We start from the raw sequence: 18,832 nt of genomic DNA, 5'->3' as shown, positions 1-18,832 counted from the left end.
ACTCATGTTGTAGATTAGTGGTCCGTGAAAATGTTTCAGACATTTTGCTGGTACGTCAATCGCTCGCCTTTCTTTTCAGTGTGAAACCACTGGATATTATATCATGATTGACAGTAATCCAGGGAAGTGGGGGGGGGGGGGGAGAAGAGATCGGATGGAACGGGACTATTTGGACCTAAGGATGAATCAGGAAAGGACGAAACAGGACACACATCTCCCTAAGCCAACACCCCTATAGATAAGATATTTCTTATCTATAGGGGGTGTTGGTTGAAGACCCGGACGCAGAAGAAAATTTTGGATTCCCCTTAAATTAGGGAAAAGTGTGAAGTTTGGGTTTTGTGGGGCCCGCTGTTAAATCCGCTTCTAGTGCTGAGTTTATTGTTTTTTCGTTCAAAATTACGGGGAGGGGGGTACCAAAATGGACACTGGCCCGGGTGACAGAGTAAATTTTCGTTTCTAGTTGCGCCGTGGTGGAGCATATTTAACTACTGTGTATATATTCGGAATACGGTGATACCTCGGTTGGCGAAGATCATTCGTTCCGGGATCACGTTCGTTAGCTGAAAAGTGATTTCCTGTATGTTTTGATGGAAAATCGTTTAATTTGTTCCAGAAATGGCCCAAAATTTGAAGATACATTTTTAAAACACCAAGTATAACGCTTTAAATAAACGAAAACTGCCTGAAGGCTGAAATGAACAGCTTCAAAATTTGGTAAATGAGAATCTACAGGAAGATGAGAGATACTGCAAATCTTTTTATTTTACACCAATTTACCAGGCCCGTAACTAGGTTGGGGCAACCGGGACAATGCCCCTTGGCCCGAGCCAAATGGGGCTCCCACAAAAAAATTTACAGTTATTTTGCATATTTCTTAAAAGTTTTGAGTTTCTTGTTTTAAACACTCTGAAAAATGAGAAAAGGAGGAGTAGGGGAGATAAAAACCCCTAATAAGTTAGCATTTAACAATAGAAGTTAGCATTAGCATTTAACAAGAGACGTTAGCATTAGCATTTAGCAATAGAAGTTATCATTAGCATTTAGCAATAGAAGTTAGCATTAGCATTTAGCAATAGAAGTTAGCATTAGCATTTAGCAATAGAAGTTAGCATTTAACAATAGACGTTAGCATTAGCATTTAGCAATAGAAGTTGGCATTTAGCAATAGAAGTTGGCATTTAGCAATAGAAGTTGGCATTTAGCAATAGAAGTTGGCATTTAGCAATAGAAGTTGGCATTTAGCAATAGAAGTTGGCATTTAGCAATAGAAGTTGGCATTTAGCAATAGAAGTTGGCATTTAGCAATAGAAGTTGGCATTTAGCAATAGAAGTTGGCATTTAGCAATAGAAGTTGGCATTTAGCAATAGAAGTTGGCATTTAGCAATAGAAGTTAGCAGATTCATTTGTCTGCTTGCAAAAAGTGAATGACTTTCAAGGAAAGGACAAAAAAGAGAGACTGGTAAAAATCACGGCATTTTTTGACAGAAAAAATTTTTGTATACACTTTTATTTATAATTCGTTTCATTTATACGAGTATCATGTATGCTTCCGTATCCATAATGCAGTATGTTCGTCTGTATTATTTCTAAATATTCTCGTTCAATAACTAAATATGATAAAATTAAAAAATAACTTATCGTTTCGAATTTCTTCATCTCCAGTAGATTGATATGTGTTACTGATACGATATTCGTAAATAGTGCTGTTATTTTAATAAATCTTTCTTTTTCCTGCTCTGAAATCTGAATTTCCGATAGTCGAACTATAACGATAACTCGAAATTTTTTACCGGCTGCTGCACATTCGACTTATCAAAATTTGACTGACATGGTCTCCACATCCTGGAGAAAGGCCCCTAGGCTGGAATCTTTGACAGGCCTCCAAACCAGACTTCTCACGGGAACTTCTATACTAAATTTATAGCATGTGAAAAAACAAAAAATGATGGTAATTGTTCCGGGTCCCAAGACTGGAGCCCTGTCAGTCCCACCCTTATGGAGGCCATGTGTATATGCATATATACGTTAGATCCCCCAGCGTCCCTTCACTGACGCTGGGGGTGAAGCATCTCCACCCATGATCACGCACAGGCCTGTCTCAAAAGCATCATGAGCCCCCGGGCCAAGTGATTTTTCTGAGGCCCTACCTCCCAAATTCTCAAAAATTTTAGCCAGATCGTATTTTTGTGAGGCCCCCGTTTCTCTAGAGGCCTCCGGGCCGTGCCAACACCCCATGCCTCATGGATGTCAAAAGACAGACAGGCCTCTCGTATTTTAATTTACTGAAAAATAAGATCGATCATCAAAGGCTTGCTTCTATAATCAATATGCTATCAATGCAAAAAAATTGAAAGACATGGTAACATGACAGAGAAGAATTTTTTTCATTCATATTATCAACACACGCACAAAAATATCGACTGATTTGGTATGGTTAAAAGGCAAGATATTATGAAGGAAGAGAAACGGTCGTCCCCACGATCAGCCTCCACTCCGTGACGTCACGACTCCAGTGTGGAGGCTTTCTTATCTATAGGGGGTGTTGGCCATGGAGGAAAGATCAAGGGATTATAACCTCCTTGGGGTGTCGGCCGTGCCATACACACAAAGCATCCTAGATACTACTAGGAGGCTTTGGCCGTGCCCGGGTAGGCCCATGTGCTAAGACGTCACGCATCACGTGTTTTGTACGGCAATCCAAAAACAGAAAGAGAAGGGTTAAAAAAATTACTTTTTTCTCTGTTCATTCTTTGTTAGAAGTGCCTCAGAGTAATTTTAACGAGGAGCAGGTGCTATATATATGATAAAACTCATCGTGTTATTTAATTCTTGAAGAGAGAAGGAAAAACTAACTTTTTTTTTTTAATTTTTAACGTTAATGCGAAAGTGTCCTAATTTTGAACCAACTATAGCCGAATATTTTTTGTGTATTTAAGATTAGCTGTTTGACGATCGCTGGCAAATCACTCATTATATCGGGATTCTCAAAGCCGTACCAAAGACTCCTAGATACGCCGCTATATCGGGACTTGTTGTTTCTGAAAAGAATAACCGAATGATAACTATATCCGTGATTCTAACAAGCGGCGTCGACTGTAGTAGTATCTAGAAGGGTTTGGCCGTTTTACACACGTTATAACGGACTTTTACTGTATTGACAAATTCGAAAATATCTGTCTTCAAGCATAATAGATGGCGCCAGATTAGCTGGAAACCAATAATTCAAATTCTTAACACATCTATATTACTTTATATATTAATATATTCCTTAAAAAAATTATGGGGATATGGTGGATAGAGTCGATTTGATGCGACGGTATACGCGTCGAGTATCATATCTTGGTTTTTTTTAGTTTCACTTCCATGACTCCATGAGTGTCTGATTAGTATAAAGACGTTGGTTGCGTGCTTCAGTGTATAGTCTCCATAACTTCAAACGCTCGCAGACCTAAAAAAATAAAAAATAACTTAACATAAAAGCCCATTCTAACACACTTGAATTCCTATAATGGTGAAATTGTTCACATTCATTGCGATTATCAACTTTCGTTTAGTATGACGTCACCAATAACCACTCTAAGCTTCTTTACATTTCCATCGACTATTTTCGAAAATGGTATCCAAAAGTGGCAACATGCCTAGAGATATGGGATGTTAATTTTTCTTACAGGAACAGAAGTTAAAATTTAATTTTTATTGTGACGATGGATTGAGATATCACAGATAATAAGGAATTATTATACTTATCATGGTGATCATTTCCATTTCTCGTGAGTTTTTTTAGTTTTTCTTCCGAATATAGTTCTTGAATTTAGTAACAATATTTTGTTCGCCTTGACATTAGGAATGATAGAGTAATTTATCATTTCCAGAACAGACATGATAGTTGTGGTGGCCGTTGAGTTGGTAATTTTGGAAGAATTAATGAGATAGTATTTATTGGTGTGCGAATTAGGATACACAGTTGGTGAACATTCGAATCGTGCATCGAGAGGAGCGAGCGCAGTCGCATTAAGACCATTTACTGGGCCTGCTCAGTTCTTCGTAGGTTTCGGTGTACGCATGGGCCTTAGGCATTTTCGTGCTTGCCCGCCGATTTTATTGTCGAGCTTGATGATTGTGTCGTTCTTGTTATGTAAATAAAACCGAAATTTGTGTTTGTTTTCGTGCATTCGCTAATAATTGGTACCGGCGTACGCGGTGTATGCCTAGGCCATAATGAAGGACCGTCCGGTAAACTATCATGGCGTTAGGATGACATTGTATCCTTTACAGCTGAGAGATAAAATTTATAAAATCATTCGTTATCATTCATCTTCTAGGCTCTATATATTTCCAGAATGTCATTCTGTGAAACATGTGTATGTGAGAATTAATAAGAAATTTATTTTATGAAAGAATATATATGAAGTTATCAAATTTCAATGTATATGGTTTTTTTTCTCTCATTGAAATAAGAATTTTTTTTATTTTACTATGAAATCACTTGTGTGACTATAGTATTATGTGAAAATAAATCTACCGTAGAATGTATGGAGATTTTTAAAAAAATTTCAATAATTTATGCAAGCTGGCATGTTTTATCCATCAAGAACTGGTATTGTCCAACTTACTTTTCAACTCGGATTGCATATGCTTACTCTATATAAATAATATCAACCCCCATAAAAGGTACTGATTTTTTTTTTTACAAAAACAGGTATAAATTGGTGCTGTTAGCATATTTTTAATTGAAACACAATACATCAGCACAGCAGTTTAATTAATGGATTTTTTAATTAGCTAAAGTGGTTAATTAAGGTTAAAATATAGAGTTCAATTCATCCATTGAGTTTAATGTAATCTATAAACAGATAGTCTTGCTTGGCAAAATTAAATAGCTTTTACCTCCAATTTTATTTCCAATTACCTCTATTTGATGAGATTTTCAAAATCTCTGAACACACACATATAAAATTTCAGCAGCTCTAAGAAAAATGACATCGACGAGTAGTCAACTTTTTCTAGATAAAAAAAATATTGTACTTATATATAGCTGTATTTATTACTGAAATGACACTACAAGTTTACTATCTAAAATACTAAATAAAAATTCAGGAAACAAATCGGTAAATGGGGATTTTTGGCCATATATTTACCATTTATATTTAAATATACACAGGATCATAGAGGGTTAAATGAAATTTATTTTGCTGTTTGCATGGGAAATGAAAAAAAATGGTTTCAAACAGGCTTCAAGGATTTTCACAAAAACTTTTTTAACGTGGACCAGCACTTTAACCCTGTTTTATAGAAGTTGTCAGAGGTCATGTGGGTTAACCGGTTCAATTCGCCATGCAAAGGTTTATGGAAAAGGAGTTTACACTTCTCAAGTATCCTCAACAAAGAAGGGGCAATTCCTGTTCCCCATTTCTTTCCCTACGAGGGAAAAATATTGTCAAGTGAGCAGCAGCACTCCCAGTGCTACCGCAATATTTCACATGGGCTTAAGAGAGGTGTTCGTGTTTTATCTTTTAACCTCTCCATATGTGTTAATCTGAAATCGAACACTGTTTTTTATATACTAGTGATACAATTTTAGAAATGTCAAAAAAACATAAAAATTTTATAAAAAAACAAACAGAAAAAATTACTGTTGACATTTTCTGAATATGGAAAACACCTTATACAAATACAAAGCCACAACAGGCAAAATGCCCAACGAGGTGGCTGAGAAAAAGATGTCCATAACAAATATGGATGTCGTATATTTCTAAAATACAGCAACCCATTAAAAATGTAATTATAAAAACTATGTTATACATGATAAAATATTATACAATCCCCCATAAAAAATATTTATGATTGTCTTATTTTAAGTATGGATAGCTTCGTGATTAACCTTACAATTGTTATGAAGATATAATTTCAAAAACCATGCAAAACATGTTCATTGATTCATTGATTTAAATTAAGATGAATTTAAAAAAAAAACTCTGGTATTGAAGCATACAAGTAGCTTTGCTTTATTTAGGCCCTATGCATTTCTGAAAAATAAATGCTCTGCCATTTGTTGTAATAATAAAATAGCCAGTTTCAAAAGTATAATAAGGCAATGGAATGTATGCTAATGGATCTGATGTGCAGTACAGTAGAACCTTGATTAACCGAACACATCAGGACCAAAGGGTGTTCGGAAAAGTGAAAAGTTTGGAAAATTAATTTTTTGAAACTAATTTGATAACGCAAAGGAAAAAAATTGAAATTTAGCAACAAATGATAACCACCCCCCCCCCCCAAGGCAAAACCATGATAAGAATTGTTTTGTTGTCAAGAAGACACTCCCCCCTCTCATTAAGGCACACCCATAGGATTAAGATTAATTCGTCTGATGAAAAAAAAAATGGCAGCTACATCTGCTCTTATTCACGCGTCTTTGCTTACCAATCGTATATAACTACATAAACTGCACCCGGACCCACCCCTACTTCTATAGTTCACAGGTAAAATTGTTTGGAAGTGGATTATTGTATACAATAGAAGGAAGCTATCGAATTGAGAGATTCAAGAGGAAAGAAGATTCAAGTTCCAAGAAAATACCAACTGTTGAGCATCATTGACTATAGAAAACTGAAAATGAGTTAAATTGAAAAAGTGTTCAGTTGACCGAGTTCGGAAAATTGATGTTCGGATAAATGAGGTTCTTCTGTATATAAGTTCAGTCCCCCCCCCCCAACAGTTTCGAATACAGTCAAACCTCTGTTTTTTTCAAGAACTATATCTAAAAAAATTTAAACCTTGTTTTATATCTAAAAAAATAACCTTGCATTTAATACTATGTTAAATCAACGCATTTTCATCTGTTTCGAAGTAATTAAAAAAACTATCTCAAAGGCCAAGCCTAATGACCCCAAAGCAGAATGTGTCAAAATCTGCGACGCACGTCGCAGAACAATTTGGAAGAATTTTAAGAAAAAGTGCAAAAAACACTATATTACATAAATGGGGATTTTTACCGCAGAACATTTCCTGTTAGCTGAGGGCTCGTCGCAGAACAGTGTTAAATATTCTGCTTTGGGGCCTAATGACAGTAAAAAGAAAACACTGAAATTCCTTTTATTTCTCATTAATCTGGCTTTTCTCCATAGATGGAATAAAGTGATAAGAAAGGATTATTCATGTTATAGCCCATTCTGTTGATGGATCTTGTCAACCATAGGTGGATACTATGATTGATGGGGGTGGATGCCATGAGGATGGCTTGTTCAACATGGCAAAAAGTCAGCCAACAGATTGGTTGAAAATTGCTTCAAGAAAGCTGTGGGTTTGGAACCATTCACCTCAGTGATGAAGAATCAGATCTGGTGGTTCACTCGAATTTCAAGGTATATCTCAGAACAATGTGAAGATGAAATTTCAGAATGTTAAGGTCCCCAAAGCCGAATGTTTTGCATTGTTCTGCAACGAGCCCTCGGCTGACTGGAAATGTTCTGTGGTAAAAATCCCCATAATAGTGTTTTCTATACTTTTATTAAAATTCTCCCAATTGCAGAACAATCGGTGCTATTGCAGTACTTATTCTGCTTTGGGGGTAAGGTATTATTAAACATCACTTGAAGCTAGAAATCCCATTTTTAGATTTTGTGAAAATAGACAAGTTCACTACAAACTTGCAGCACCTTGACTGATACCGAAATTATTGCTGAATGTATGACCGACTCAAGTAATGAAAATAAAGCAAAAGATGCTCCAGAGGCATTAGAAAAAGGTAACAGTGAAAAATGCTGAACGCATGCTGTAAAAACACTTTGCCATTTTCTGGAGCAAACTGAGAAGATAAGGCCCGAAATATTTGCAGCTCTTTGCTAGTATAGATAAGATTGTGAAGACTCAAAGAACAAAAAATATGCATCAATCTAAGCTTATGGAATATTTTGAATAAGGTATGTAAATCAAATTGATTGAACATTGATTTTGTCAGTTAACCAATAATTTCATTGGTGTGTAGTAGAACATATTATGGTATTTTTAGTTTTTATCTGTTGAATTTTTCGTCATTTTTGGCATGTTTTTTCTTTCTTACTAAACAAAACTATTTCTCAAGCTCTATCTTGAAATTTTTTTTTTCAGTCCCTTTTAGTTTTGAGATGAGAGGTTTGACTATTAATGCATGGCAGGTATTCTTAAAAGACTCGCAGCAATCTGAATAGTGATGTGAATTCAAAGACAAAAAAAAATCATTAGATATCTTGCCTCCTTTATAAAGATTAGGCCTAATATCAATCGAGATAATAAAGGCATAAATATATTTTTATTATTAGTATAATACCATTTTGCAAAATTGAAAGAATATATAATCATATGTTTTCATCAGCTAGCTTATACTGTGCTGCTTTAAATACTCAATATTACAGGTGGCGACTCGGGGACTGATATTCTGCGAGCGCTAAAACAATTTCATTCCAAGATATCAGTAGTCAATTTTCACAATGATTTTTGTAACTTATTTATTCTAATTGAATTATTTGTATTGAAATTTTTTTTTCAATACGTCTGCCCAAAGAAAAATTCATGCTTATCATGTGAGAACCACATATGATAAAAAAATAGCAACTCGGGCCGACAGTGATAACCTCATCGAGCAAAATTAACTTCAAAAGTTTCCCTTTTTGAGTAAACTTCCCCCATTCTGAAAAATGCACTGTCACCATCAGTGACAATATGTAGTCAAGTATAAACTGAAGAGCCAAAAAAACTGGTACAGGCATGCGTATGCAAATAAAGAGATATGGAACCGATCGGCAATGCCTATGTAACACAACAAGTGTCTGGCATAGTTGTTAGATTGGTTACTGCTGCTACAATGGCAGGTTATCGAGATTCAAGTGAGTATGAACGTGGTGTTATAGTCGGAGCACGAGAGATGGGACATCTCCGAGGTAGCGATGAAATTTGGATTTTCATGTACGACCATTTCGCGAGTGTACCGTGAATATCGGGAATCCGGTAAAAAATTAAATCTACGACATCGCTGCGGCCGGAAAAATATCATGCAAGAACGGGACCAACGACGACTGACAAGAATCATTAAACGTGACAGACGTGCAACCCTTCCACAAATTGCTGCAGATTTCAATGCTGGGCCATCAACAAGTGTCAGTGTGCGAACTATTCAACGAAACATCATCGATATAGGCTTTCGGAGCCGAACGCCCACTCGTGTACCCTTGATGACTGCATGACACAAAGCGTTACGCCTCGCCTGGGCCCGACAACACCGACATTGGACTGTTGAGGACTGGAAACACGTTGCCTGGTCTGACGAGTCTTGGTTCCAATTGCTTCGAGCTGATGGACGTGTACGGGTATGGAGACAACCTCATGAATCCATGGACCCTACATGTCAACAGGGGACTGTTCAAGCTGGTAGAGGCTCTGTGATGGTATGGGGCGTGTGCAGTTGGTGTGATATGGGACCCCTGATACGTCTAGATACGACTCTGACAGGTGACAGGTATGTAAGCATCCTGTCTGATCACCTGCACCCATTCATGTCCATTGTGCATTCCGACGGACTTGGACAATTTCAGCAGGACAATACGACACCCCACACGTCCAGAATTGCTACAAAGTGGCTCCAGGAACACTCTTCTGACTTTAGACACTTCCGCTGGCCACCTAAATCCCAGACATGAACATTATTGAACATAGCTGGGATGCCTTGCAACGTGCTGTTCAGAAGAGATCCCCACCCCGTCTTACTCCTACGGATTTATGGACAGCCCTGCAGGATTCATGGTGTCAATTACCTCCATCACTACTTCAGACATTAGTCGAGTCCATGCCACGTCGTGTTGCGGCACTTCTGCGGGCTCGCGGGGGCCCTATACGATATTAGGCAGGTGTACCATTTTTTTTGGCTCTTCAGTGTATATGTATTGTTTTTGAAAGAAAAAATTTTGTTTGATACTCTCAAAATTTCTGAAGAAAATGCCAAGAAAATTCGTGTGGGGATCAATTTTTCCCACAAGTTACCATCACTGGGGCGTGATTTCTTATATGACGGGAAAACTCAAACTGTGTGGGACTTTTCTTTCCCTCTTCACTATCTGCTACATAGTTTCTTATAGAGCTCTCTGAATCAGGGCACTACTTCTCGAGCACCAAAAATATGAACTGAATATGTCGTTGACTTGAATATCTTGCATCATAGCACAGTCTACAATGATGTAAAAATGATTCTCGAGCGTGCTTGAAGATACCAGATATGCTTTTGATGGCTGCTGCAGCGACTACAATCCATGCTATGAGATCTTCCGGTGTGTCCACAGGCGTCGCATAAACAATGTCATTTAAGGTGACCCATAGTTTAAAAAGTCACACAGATTGAGATTCGGCGAACGTGGAGGTCAAGCAACGGGTATCCACCTCCTTGGGTATGTAACATCAATTTGCGTTTTTCGCGATTTTCACCCTCTCAACGTGGTTTGCAACACCATGTTTCATTGCAATTTTTGTTCCTTTTAATGCCTACTAACAACCCCTTGAGTTTGTCTGTCCATTAACAGAACACCCTGTATACATACATTCAGTATAAGTATCCCCGAAAAAGTTGAAATGACGGGCCTGGAATTGAACCAATTATGAGTAAATTTTATTGAATTAGGCACACATTTATATATTTACTAGTAAATCAATCTATAAATTATCTTCTGATTGATTTCCCATTTCAGAAAACCTTAGCTCTTTCAATAATATCTTCTGATTAAATTCTTACACCAAATGATTCTGGTACTTATCTTTTGATTCCCTATTCGCATAAATCCCTATGAAGTGATTTCCTGGTGGAATGATTTTATTTCCCTTCCGTGATGGTCCACAACTCTTATCTTCCACCATTTAACTGCCATAATATTTGACACCTGAATATGGGAGCTGAGTCAGATTTGTGTTGGTAAAACTTAACAATGTGCTCGTTTCCAACGTTTGGTATGTTTTGTGTTCAAAGGGTGTTGCCATCTACTCTCCAAATTGCTAATATGTGAATTTGAAAAATTATGTATACATATTTGTGTTGCAGGTGTGTGTGAAAAAAAAAGCTCTGTTGCTACGATAATAAAAGGGATAACTCAAAGTTGAAAAACCTTAGAAAAAAGTTATTTAGCCAATTACTACTGGGCAATCGTGAGTTCCAAACCCGTATTTTGGCCATAGGTGAAATCCGAGGAGGGCATGGGGGCCCTGCCCCTTCCCAAGATCAAAAATATTTTTTAATATTTTTTTAGGAAATTAAAATACTGAAAAAAATACATTCTTCTAAATATCTGTTAATTTAAAATTATTTTTCAGTGTTAGTGAAATCCTTGTGCTTTTCCAATGGCTGATTCTGCACACACACCCTCCTGATTTTTGCGAAACAGTAACAACCACATAGCAGCTGAATGAGGAATTTGTGGGTATTCAAAGTAGCTTTTTTGGTGATTCTGTCCCATGGGCAAAGATATGGGGGGCATAGGGCATTACCCCCAGCGTCAAAGGTAGAGTCGATTGATCTAATGCAGTGGTTCTCAACATTTGGAAGACCGTGGCCCGGTTGATTTCTTTTATGTGAGTAGAAAGTCCCTGTAATATGCACGCCTAATGAGGTATAAATGAGTAAAAATGAATCTGAGCTATTCACGGCCCGGTTTGACTGGTGTCAGGGCCCGGCGGTTGAGAAATACTGATCTAATGTATGTGTGTATATGAATTCACATCATCATTGTGCCCCCCAGACTCCCAAGTCTATCTCTGCCTATGTTCTGTCCCCTTCCCAACGATCTCTGAAATTTTTTTGTAAATGAACAGGTGTTTCAACACTGCAATTTTTCAAAAAATGCACATTTGCAATTTTGTAGGATTGAAGCGAAATTACACCATATAAGCGCTATCTTTTAATGCCAGTAGATAGCCACGCTGAAGTACTGTAATTTCCCGGTATGTAACCTGCAGGGAGAAAAAAACTCTTAAAAATTGGAAAACTCTGTATACAGCCCTCATTTTTTCAGGGATGCAACTAGATATCTCATCAATCGTCATCTTATTCAACAACCCGTGGGTTATATCAATATAATACAGTACAGTAAAATGCTTCATTTGTACTTCATAGTAATAAAACTTTTTTCAAGGTCTCACATGATCCTGATAGACGGTAGAAAGAGGGAAAAAAGGAAAAAGTTGAGATGAGGAGTTTTATCTGTGCCCTTTTTCTTGTTGGAACTGGGAAAGAATGCATCCCATGGGGGGCGCGCGAATCAAATTTTTGGGCATTCTTTTCCAAAATTCTGGGTATTTGGTGCTCTATTGCAGTGTTTCTTAACCTTTTTTTGCCCATGGCCCCATTTGAACCATATTTTTTTCTCGTGCCCCCCCCCCCCCTGTCTTACCCAGAGTTTTCAACTCTCATCTAGAAGCAAGACACTTTATACGTATTGAAATGATTTTTTTCAGTGAATTTATACTGAACGGAAATTTCGCAAATAATATTGGCCTCCAGACCAGTAGCCTGGAATTTATTGATCTCCCCGCTAGTCCGAGTTCTATCAGGACCGTCTCAATATCACTCACTGTAAGTGTTAGTCACTAATATAAAAACTTTATTTCTCACACCTTAAGTTTTCTTCTCAGCTCTCCAAACCACCTGTCATGGCCCCTTTCTCCATTTTCTTCCGTGGCCCCCTTGAAGTCTCCCAGTACCACAAGGGGGCCATTTGAGAACCACTACTCTATAGCACGTCAGTGACATGTCTGATATATATACAGTGATGCCTCGGTTTTTGTTGATAATCCATTAAAAAGCAATCGGCAAAATCCAAATCCGATAAAAACCGAGATAATTATTTCCATATGAATCAGTGTAAATCCAATTGATTCGTTCTAGACACTCCAAAATAATACCAAAAAACACATTTTATAAAGAATAAATATTGTTTTTAATACTAAAAACAACAAGAAATAGATATAAAATGAATATAAGACTAATTTAAAGAATAAATGAACATTTAACATAGAATTTGCGTTTTTATATCTTTCTGAAGACTTTTAGACATAGAGACTGTGGGAGAGAGAGGTGCAGATATTGTTTGGAAGAGAGAATCCCCCTCCATAAGGACCTTAGGTATCAAGGCACTATCTAGGCTCACTTCCTGTGGCACTCTCTGAGTTCACTTGAATTCGGACACAAACTTTTCAGCCCAGGCTTATCCGAACTCACATCTGCACTGTGTCTAGTAACACTGTGTATGCCAGTGTGCCTTTCAAATTTTTTGAATCAGCTTCTGCTGGCCTTAAAATCGGTAAGTACACTAGCACTTGTCTGAGGTATTTTCGTAATGAGATCGGCATAAAACAGTCTGGCCTTTTCACATATGATGGCCTCTGAAACAGAATCGCCATCTAACTATTATAAATTTATCCAAATTAATAATAACTGTTTGGCACCTTCAATTGCTTGCAATCTCTATTTTGTTAGCACACCTTTTGCTACATTGGCCTTCTTTATTGCTTCCTTTTTCACCAGAATGGAACTTATCATAGATGTGACATTTCATACACGCGGCCAATTGTAGCAATCTTAATGCTGCTACTTGTGTTTTTCAATGATTTTCTTCTTCAACTCGATCGTGTTCTTGGTCTTCTTTGAAGGGCTGCTGTCTCTGGAAACTTTCATTCATTGGTTCCATGCAATTGTTTGGCTAGACGCTCAAGGTGATGCTCACACAACAGGAAACAACTTTACGCTGAATAGGAGGGAAAAAATTAGCAGTGGGGTCAAGTGGGCAAATCGACAAAATCCGAGACAACCGACGAAAACTGAGACACATTTTTTGCGGAAAAATCGACAATAACTGAAGTCAACGAAAACCGAGGTATTACTGTATATATATTTTTGCCACTGAAGTTTTTCTATTAGTAATCTTGGTCACAGATCTTCTTAGCTGGCAATAAGCCATGCTTTTACTAGCTGCAATTTATAGCTAATTGCAGCTGGTTTTTTTTTAGCGGCAATTTATAATGCCACCACGTTTTTATGTTTCCTGATCCCTCTGGTGTTTTGGTTTTTTTAAACTGCCAATGAGTCTTGTGGGGTTTTCAAATTACTAAAGCTCAGTGCTGTGCCGTGAGTTGGAGTTCCAAGGCAGGTTAATATTTGAGGTTCTGAGAGAGGTCATTCTTTTTATCTTACTTTAGGAGGCCTTTCTGATACTCTGAGCTCTTGTTGTCCCTGCATAGTTAAGGCACTGTAAGAGCTCCTCTTTGCTTCATGATTTTTTTTTTTTAATGAACAAATCACAAACACAGACATATATACAAATACAAACATACACATAGGTACAAACATAAAAACACATGAATACAAACACTTTGTGACCCCAAGGGACTTAAAAGTCCTTCCAGCAGGTGTAAAGGGGGTTATAATCACATATGTTTCAGACAACAGCTTTTATAAAGATTAGACGTGTTTTTCTTTTACTTTTATCTGTTAAATCCTATTGCACTTGCTAAGAAACTTACTGCATGGAATACATGAAGGATTTTTTTCCTAAGAATCGGCCCTCTTTCTTTTTAAACTAAAAAAAATAAGAAAATAAAGGTAAATAAAATTTTGAAATCGTAGCGCCAGACATGACCCAGGCTCAGTCCCATAGGGGATAAAACTCTTTTAGTGACCTTTCTGGATTTGAACCCTGGATTTTCTGACAAGGATTACACATGCTAACAACTCGTCTACGAAGACATGAAATCATAGTGGCAGGGTTGGGTTTTTACCAGGACGGGATAAAAACCTGGTAAATACAATTAGTCTTTTTGTATTGATGATAATTAATACATAAACTGTTTTTAATTTAAAAATTCAGATGGCATCACACTTTTGAGTCATACTTAGACAATGGAAAAGTTGAGAAAATAGACAGGGCCTTTGACCGCAATACCAGAAACAAGAATGTAAGCTATCGGGTCAGCTTGAGACAAAATCTGTACCCATGGGGGCTTATTTTTTGCATTTCCTGCCTATTCCCAATCCCCCATAGCTCTTACATCCTTCGTCAGGGCCCCCTAGGTTGGAATCTTTCGTGGGGTTCATGTCAGATTTTCCATGGGGCCCCTTCTACAGTTAATTTATAGAGTGAAGAAAGAAAAGTTATAAGGATTTAGTCACAGGCCCCAAGCTGGAGCCCTGTCAGCCCTACCCTTGGGGGGTCATGCCCCACCCTCGTAACTTATCCAAACAATTCCTAACAAAAGAAATCGCCCTTTCATCTCGGATTTTGCATCCCTCCTGAGCAGACAAAAAACATTTTGCTTTCTGTAAAAATCCAGGTTTGGGACCCGCAATGGTAATATCGGCCAAAAAAATATCATTTTCTAAGGTTTTCAAATTTTGAGTTGGCTATTCCTTTGAAAAAACTTCTGGTTGCCACAGCGATCACACAGACCTACAACACAAATATGTATGCATTAAACTTCAAATGCATGCATTACCAGTTGGAGGATAGATGCAGGGCCGCAACTGGGAGGGTGGAGGGACAGGCGGGTCTAGTGTCCCTGTGGCTCAGGACTAGAGGGGGGACACTAAATTCACCCTTTATAACTGCTTCTTTTTTCTACATTACATGGGTGTGCCGAAATGTGTGCTTGCTCCGTTTGAGAAAGTATCTAGTTGCGGCACTAGATAGATGGCGCCACCTACTGAACACAAAACACGCCAAATGTCAGGCGCACAAGCACACTGTTAAGTTTCTCCAATCAAATTGACGGGGTTTTTTCCATCTGACAAATTCATCTTGATCCTGGTTCTTATTGGCAGGGTAATCATTTGTTGCTGAATTTCAGTTTGTTCTTTTGCGTTATCAAATTAGTTTCGAAATTGATTTTCCAAACACCCTTCGTCGGTCCCAATGTGTTCAGACAATCGAGGTTCTACTGTAGTTCATTACACACACATGTATATATGTTACTGCCAAAGCCTGAAGTGCTGCAAATTCGCAACAGGGTCAGCCACTTCAGGAATTCGTCAAGAGTTTTGGCCCAAGTCTGAATTGCAAAAATAATTCTGACTTTGGCCGGCCATTTCGCGAAGTGACCGGAGATCCCTGGCCAAAGCTCAATGTGCTGATGTAAGACAGTCTGGTAGGATCCAAATCTATTTTTTTAAATCTCCAAAGTGTGATGTATGTCTATATATAGCAACTGTATTGAATTAGCTCCATGTGACATTAGAAAAAAAGTAAAATTTTAGAGAAAAGCTATAAAAATAATTGTATAAACATAGTTTTTTGAAAAATTTTAGAGGAAAAAAAATGATTACCTCATCACGTTTGTGGTTTGATAGGTTGACATAACTAACGTGGACAAAATTATCATGAAAAACTATGCCAGCTTGATAATAATCCCAAATCATGTCTTTTGTTATCAAACTTTGGCCTGGGATCATGCAAAGTAGCCAGCAATGCCATGAATTGGCCAATTTTGGTCTTTGGCAGTAACATATATATATACACACACGGCAGAAATATAGCCGATAACCATGAGAAAAGTTCAAAAACTTATATACCTTAATTGAAAAACAAAAATTAGAATTTTTTAAAACAAAACTATTGTAACAGGACGAATACTTGGGTCTTCATCAGCAGGACTCCTTGAATTCGAGCAATGTAAAAATGTATTTTTAGTTTTCTACCCCCTTCTTTTTATAATTTATTTTAAATAAAAACTTGTATCTTGTGCAATATACCTACACATACTATATTACTTTCAATATGCATGCACATGCTATATTTTGGTAAAGAGATAGAGGGCTATAGGCCTACTATTTAGAAATTATTGTTTAATACAGTTGAATCTCAATTTGCTTTCATTAATTATGATAAAAAAAATTTAATCAATATTACGGTTCTTTCCCAATTTTTTGTTATTACCACTAAGAACTCATAAGATTACTTTTTAAAAAGACTAAACAGCTATTTGACCAAAATTTATAGCCTATGCTTGTTTTTACTTCATATCAGTATATGATGATAATATAATCTTTATGCCGAGGGAATTTATAATAAAATATGATGAAATGAGCATATATAGATACTTCAATAGGCATGCTAGTAAGAACAGAGGTGCGACATAAAGAAAACATAGGAGGGGCTGTAAGTTGCTAGTCATCCATATATATGGGACTCAAGCACGTACGTAGGAGGAGGAAGGTGCATTGCATTGTTTTTTAGAATTTATATCGGGGTGCTCAAATTGCCTTAACCTCTAGGTTCAGGCCCTATGAATAAGAATATAATAATTTTAGTTTTCTGTGTTTGCAGTGGCTTAAAATTATGCATTTGTTCAGAAAAAATGAATTAGTAGATAAATGTTTTTAAATAATGGCAGGAATGGTGATTTTGTTCTCTGAAAAGTGGCATTGGCACCAAAAATTTTATGTGTATGATAACTAAATTGAAAGATATAGGAAACTGGATACAATGTATAGACGATGATTTTTTAAAGGAAAATTCATATTTACCTTTATGAGAAATGTGAGGGGGCAGTGTGCATTTTCCTTCCGAAAACCCTCTCTTCATTGTTTCTCTACCAGTTTCTTATATCGTGTATCACTATAGTTGGAAGTGACATCTCTAGAACCAAATTGGAGCTGAGGACAACACAGTTTAAAAAAATTATGTTGGCATGTCTGCCAACACAGAAAAGGGTGGGTGTACCAAGTCCGAGATAAGTCAAAGTAAACATTGTTTTGGATCATTTTTCTCGTGAAGAAAAGAAATCTTCATTCCTAAGAAATTTGGTTGCTGCCGAAATTTTTCGATTCATTAAATCAAGGTTTGGATAATAGTTTACTTTTTTTTTTCTTTTGCAGGGTGGGGTATACAGTCTTGGTCATCAATGTTAATTTGAAAGAAACTTTTAGAAAGTATGCTTTTCTTATTATTTTCATCATTTATTGGTATAGGAATTTCTTCGTTTTCTCTGGAAACATGAATTCAATGAATTAAGAAATTTTGAAGTTCATCAAAAAAAAAGTAGATATTGAAGCTTGATAACAAGTAAGTCAAACATTATAAAATTTAATGATCGATTCTAAATAGTATGCATGATATATAGAACCTTGTTATGAACTATTTTCTTTTTCATAAACTTTTATACAATTTTACCTTTCCATTATTTCTCTGCAATTTCCCATTGCAGAATGGAAGTGTGCTCGTCAGAATACAGTTCTCCTGGTGTGAATGTTTCCCTTAATCTCATACCTGATGAAGATAGCAGTGATTCCTGTCAAAGCAAGGACTTGGGATTTGATTCAGAATTACTCACTAGTGCAGCGGTATCTAGTGATGTTACTGCTCAGCTCGCTGCTGCAGGTAACTATATTTTTTCTTCTAGTACAAAGTAGGCCCTAAATTATATACTATTGAGATTAGAGTTATAAAGCTCATTTCCGTTGTCTATTGCAGTGGTTACCAACCTTTTTGATGTCACAGATCCCTTAGTAGAGGTCAATGAACTGTGGACCCCTTATCTCAACTATACTCAATTGAGACAATTCCGGCTTGAGAGAAATTTTCAAACATACAAAATGAAAAATTAGATATTGGACGTTCGCAATCTGAACCCTTAAATTATTAGGTCAGTTGAGAAATTGTGTTTTCTGACCTGGACAACCTTTTAGAAAGTGATAATCATACTGCCTTTCAGAAAATAACCCAAAGATTACAGCTGAGATGATTGTCAAGATCAGCGTTTCTTTGTGGTCTGTGACGATGGGGGCGGGTTCAAGGTGGTCCACAGACAGACTTGATAATTTGATTC

General features: G+C 37.0%; 1 protein-coding gene across 4 annotated transcripts in view; it reads left to right on the top strand.

The window, feature by feature from the left end:
* Positions 1 to 3,658: 3,658 nt before the first annotated feature.
* LOC149080026 (DNA-binding protein P3A2-like) overlaps positions 3,659 to 18,832 on the top strand; it is a 51,410-nt gene continuing 36,236 nt past the window's right edge. Inside the window, exons 1-3 of one of the 4 annotated variants that reach the window (XM_089238965.1) lie at positions 3,659 to 3,774; positions 17,976 to 18,069; positions 18,212 to 18,384. In XM_089238965.1, the coding sequence (XP_089095091.1) occupies positions 18,213 to 18,384 (172 nt within the window). In that variant the 5' untranslated portion in view covers positions 3,659 to 3,774; positions 17,976 to 18,069; position 18,212. Of the gene's footprint in view, positions 3,775 to 4,062; positions 4,366 to 17,882; positions 18,070 to 18,211; positions 18,385 to 18,832 lie in introns of those variants that run through there. The other 3 variants (XM_089238963.1, XM_089238967.1, XM_089238964.1) reach the window with 3 other exon arrangements.

Source organism: Pholcus phalangioides, unplaced genomic scaffold (genome assembly GCF_987345545.1).
Source record: "Pholcus phalangioides strain wild (caught in Gottingen) unplaced genomic scaffold, Ppha-v1.0 ptg000011l_1, whole genome shotgun sequence".
In the NCBI taxonomy this organism is placed as follows: Eukaryota; Metazoa; Arthropoda; class Arachnida; order Araneae; family Pholcidae; genus Pholcus; species Pholcus phalangioides.
This window is presented reverse-complemented; position numbering and strand designations above follow the sequence as displayed.